Source organism: Cynoglossus semilaevis, chromosome 19 (genome assembly GCF_000523025.1).
Source record: "Cynoglossus semilaevis isolate Cse_v1.0 chromosome 19, Cse_v1.0, whole genome shotgun sequence".
Lineage (NCBI taxonomy): Eukaryota > Metazoa > Chordata > Actinopteri > Pleuronectiformes > Cynoglossidae > Cynoglossus > Cynoglossus semilaevis.
In genome coordinates this window covers 3,724,660-3,727,962 of record NC_024325.1, presented here as the reverse complement: position 1 = coordinate 3,727,962, position 3,303 = coordinate 3,724,660, and the positions used below count along the sequence as shown (strand labels likewise).

The following is a 3,303-nucleotide window of genomic DNA, read 5'->3' as shown; positions in this document are numbered from 1 at the left end:
GATTAATGTTGTCCAGAATTCTGGTTTAACTTTAACAGTTTAATCACAAGAAAACAAATTCAATGTGTTGTAGTAGTTAAGGGCCAACTCTACTTTGGGACATCTTTGTTTCTCCATCCAAGTATCCAATGTGTGTACTTTGGGACAGTTGGAACAGTTGGACATCTTTGTTTCTCCATCCAAGTATTTTTAAATTCAACAGAGAAAACAAGTGTTTTTTTTTTATTAATACGTTCCTAAAATCGAGTTTGAACAATTGTTATACTTTTCATATTTTATGCTCTTTTCAATCCTCTCCCTGCTGGTGCTCTGTCTCGGTGATCCCACGGGTGTCACTGTTTCAATCCACCTCATATCATTCAGGTCCTGACAGTGACAATTTGCCCTGTAACAAACACCTCTTTAACACAAATGCACCTGTAACTGGATGAGCCCGGGTTGAAGAGAGACAGATGAGTTTAGGCTAAGTACGGCTGGATAACTCTCTAATTTTATTTTGTATTAATTTATTTCAGTCTGTGTTGACATTGACAGAGGGACATAGACATGCATAAAAACCTCTTTGCACTTTGGTGTTAATTAAATATTGAACAGTATCACATCTACTGTAATAAAATATATATATATTTTTGTACTCTTCTCTTGTTTCTCTCCAGGTATTTTTCACTCCAAGCCACTAACCCTCTGGGCTTCGGCGACTCGGTGCGAATGATGATAGAGTCAAATATCTGCCGAGAGGGAGGGCCACTCCCTGACTGCTTCACCACTCCACTCAGACAGGCATGGACAACCATGGAGAAGGTCAGATTCCCCGATTGCTGCCCAACAAAAAGCTCCTTAAATGTCACTCAGAGATTTTCACTTGTGTTGCTTGTAAGAGGACAGAAAATGTTGGTTCCTAAAGTACTGTATTTTATTAAAATGTCATCTGTGGTTCAGGTAAAGGTCCAGGATGTTTCGTAATGGACAGATAGTGAATGAATGTTCAGACACTTCACAGTTGAATAGTAATAATTTGAACTTCACACTGGTGAAATTGTTATGTGAACAGTAGAGCTGCTGCAACAAGCTGCCCCGTTGCAGGTAGTTTTGGATGTCGAACGAACAGCGTTCTACCCCTTCGTCCATTAGCACTTTAGACCAGTGGAACGTAGAACTATTCCAAAGAAAGGCCTTAATAAAAAATATCTCACAACTCTAAAGCCACAACTTTATAACTCCCAGGGACAAAAGTAAGATTTTTGTCCCTTTCCACTGGAATGGATGCTAACGCTAATACTTTCCACAGAACAATATGTGCAAGCACTACCACAATTTTCTTCTTCTTCTCCTTCTTCTTCTCCTTCTTCTCCTTCTTTTTCCTCTTCCTCTTCTTTTTCCTTTTCTGTTTCTTTTTCTGTTTCTTCTTCTTTTTCTTTTTCCTCTTCCTCTTCTTTTTCCTTTTCTGTTTCTTTTTCTGTTTCTTCTTCTTTTTCTTTTTCCTCTTCCTCTTCTTTTTCCTTTTCTGTTTCTTTTTCTGTTTCTTCTTCTTTTTCTTTTTCCTCTTCCTCTTCTTTTTCCTTTTCTGTTTCTTTTTCTGTTTCTTCTTCTTTTTCTTTTTCTTCTTCTTCTTCTTTTTCTTCTTCTTCCTCTTCCTCTTCTCCTTCTTTTTCTTTTTCTGTTTCTTCTTCTCCTTCTCCTTCTTCTTCTTCCTCTTCTTCTTCTTCCTATTCCTCTTCTTCTTTTTCTTCTTCTCCTTCTTCTTCTCCTTCTTCTTCTTCTTCTTCTTCTCCTTCTTCTCCTTCTTCTTCCTCTTCCTCTTCTTTTTCCTTTTCTGTTTCTTTTTCTGTTTCTTCTTCTTTTTCTTTTTCTTCTTCTTCTTCTTCTTGTTCTTCCTCTTCCTCTTCCTCTTTCTCTTCTTCTTCTTCCTATTCTTTTTCTTCTTCTTCTTCCTTTTCTTTTTCTTTTTCTTCTTCTTCCTCTTCCTCTTCTTCTTCTTCTCCTTCTTCCTCTTCTTCTTCTTCTCCTTCTTCCTCTCCTTCTTCTCCTTCTCCTTCTTCTTCTTCTTCTCCTTCTTCAAATTACTGATCTGTACTTGGGTTGGAGCCAGTGCTGTGTGGTTTGGCACATGAACGGCAAACTAATTATGCAAATAATAGTAAAAAAAAAAAAAACCACACAAACTTGATGAATAAACCAAAACAAACGGTTGAAATAGTTGTTACATTTGTTGTAGTAGAAACATGCATTTGAACGATAGAGAGGTGAATGGAGGAGCCATTCCTTGGTTGCCGTCTGCAGTCTCACCTTCAGGTATCACTGCTATATGTTGATATGACTATTTTATTACGTTTAAAGGTTTCGTACTGCAGGTCATGGCCACGGTGTCCTTTGATAGTATTTACAAGTGTGCGTACAATAAAAATAATCAAACCAAAAACCTCCACACTGTCATGTGCACATAAATGTCAGCAGCAAGCTTTTGTATCTTTTTTTTTTTATTTGCTTAGGTTTATATGCCAGGCTTTCTGACGAGCAACCTTTACTACAAATACTTGAGTGACCTCATAAACTCAGTGCGGGCGGACGAATTCGTGAACGTGAGCACTCCAGGTCAAGGCGCGCCCTCAGACAGTACCGACCGTACAAGTTCAAATGCCATGGAGGATGACCGTACAAGTTCAAATGCCATGGAGGGATCTCATATTCAGGTGAGCTGTCGTTACCTTTGACCCACGGCTTCACGATGACATTTAGATCTGTTCTACGGCAATAACGCAACAGTAACGGACGAAATGTTTTGATAATGCCACGGGGTTGGGATCCTTTGTGTTATGAAGTTGTTTCACAGACTGATTTCGTAATGTTTCACTGGTTGACGTCGGATTCTCGGTGTGTTTGCCACAGCAGGGTTCCAAAAAGGCAGTGATCAAAATTCTGAAGAACTTTGACGAGGCGATCACAGTTGATGTTGCCAGCTTAGATCCTGAGTCTTTGTACCAACGGCCTTACGCTGGGTAAGCTTTGAGTTTCTTTTTTGCTTCTATGCGTATGCTTTTTGTGCCTGCCAAGGTTTATAGAAATACGATGGCAGAGGCGGTCAGGGCAGTGACCCACCAAACTTTTAAATATAGTGTTTGCATCTTCTCCTCTTGTTAAATACTATTAAGAACCTGATTACATCTTATTTTTATCTATACAAAACACTGTGTGAGGTGCTGCCACCTAGTGACTGGAGGCTTGTTATCATTCAAGCATTACAGCAAGTGGTACACTTATGTCCAGCGTGCCATATTCCAATGAAAGCCCCTTACGCCCACCCCC

At 39.4% G+C, this 3,303-nt stretch overlaps 1 protein-coding gene across 1 annotated transcript in view; it reads left to right on the top strand.

Moving 5' to 3' along the window:
• Positions 1 to 3,303, top strand: part of akap10 (A kinase (PRKA) anchor protein 10) — a 13,036-nt gene that overhangs the window by 8,165 nt on the left and 1,568 nt on the right. The window contains exons 6-9 of the mRNA XM_025065834.1: positions 657 to 801; positions 2,490 to 2,613; positions 2,647 to 2,690; positions 2,887 to 2,996. Of these exons, the coding sequence (XP_024921602.1) occupies positions 657 to 801; positions 2,490 to 2,613; positions 2,647 to 2,690; positions 2,887 to 2,996 (423 nt within the window). The remainder of the gene's footprint in view (positions 1 to 656; positions 802 to 2,489; positions 2,614 to 2,646; positions 2,691 to 2,886; positions 2,997 to 3,303) is intronic.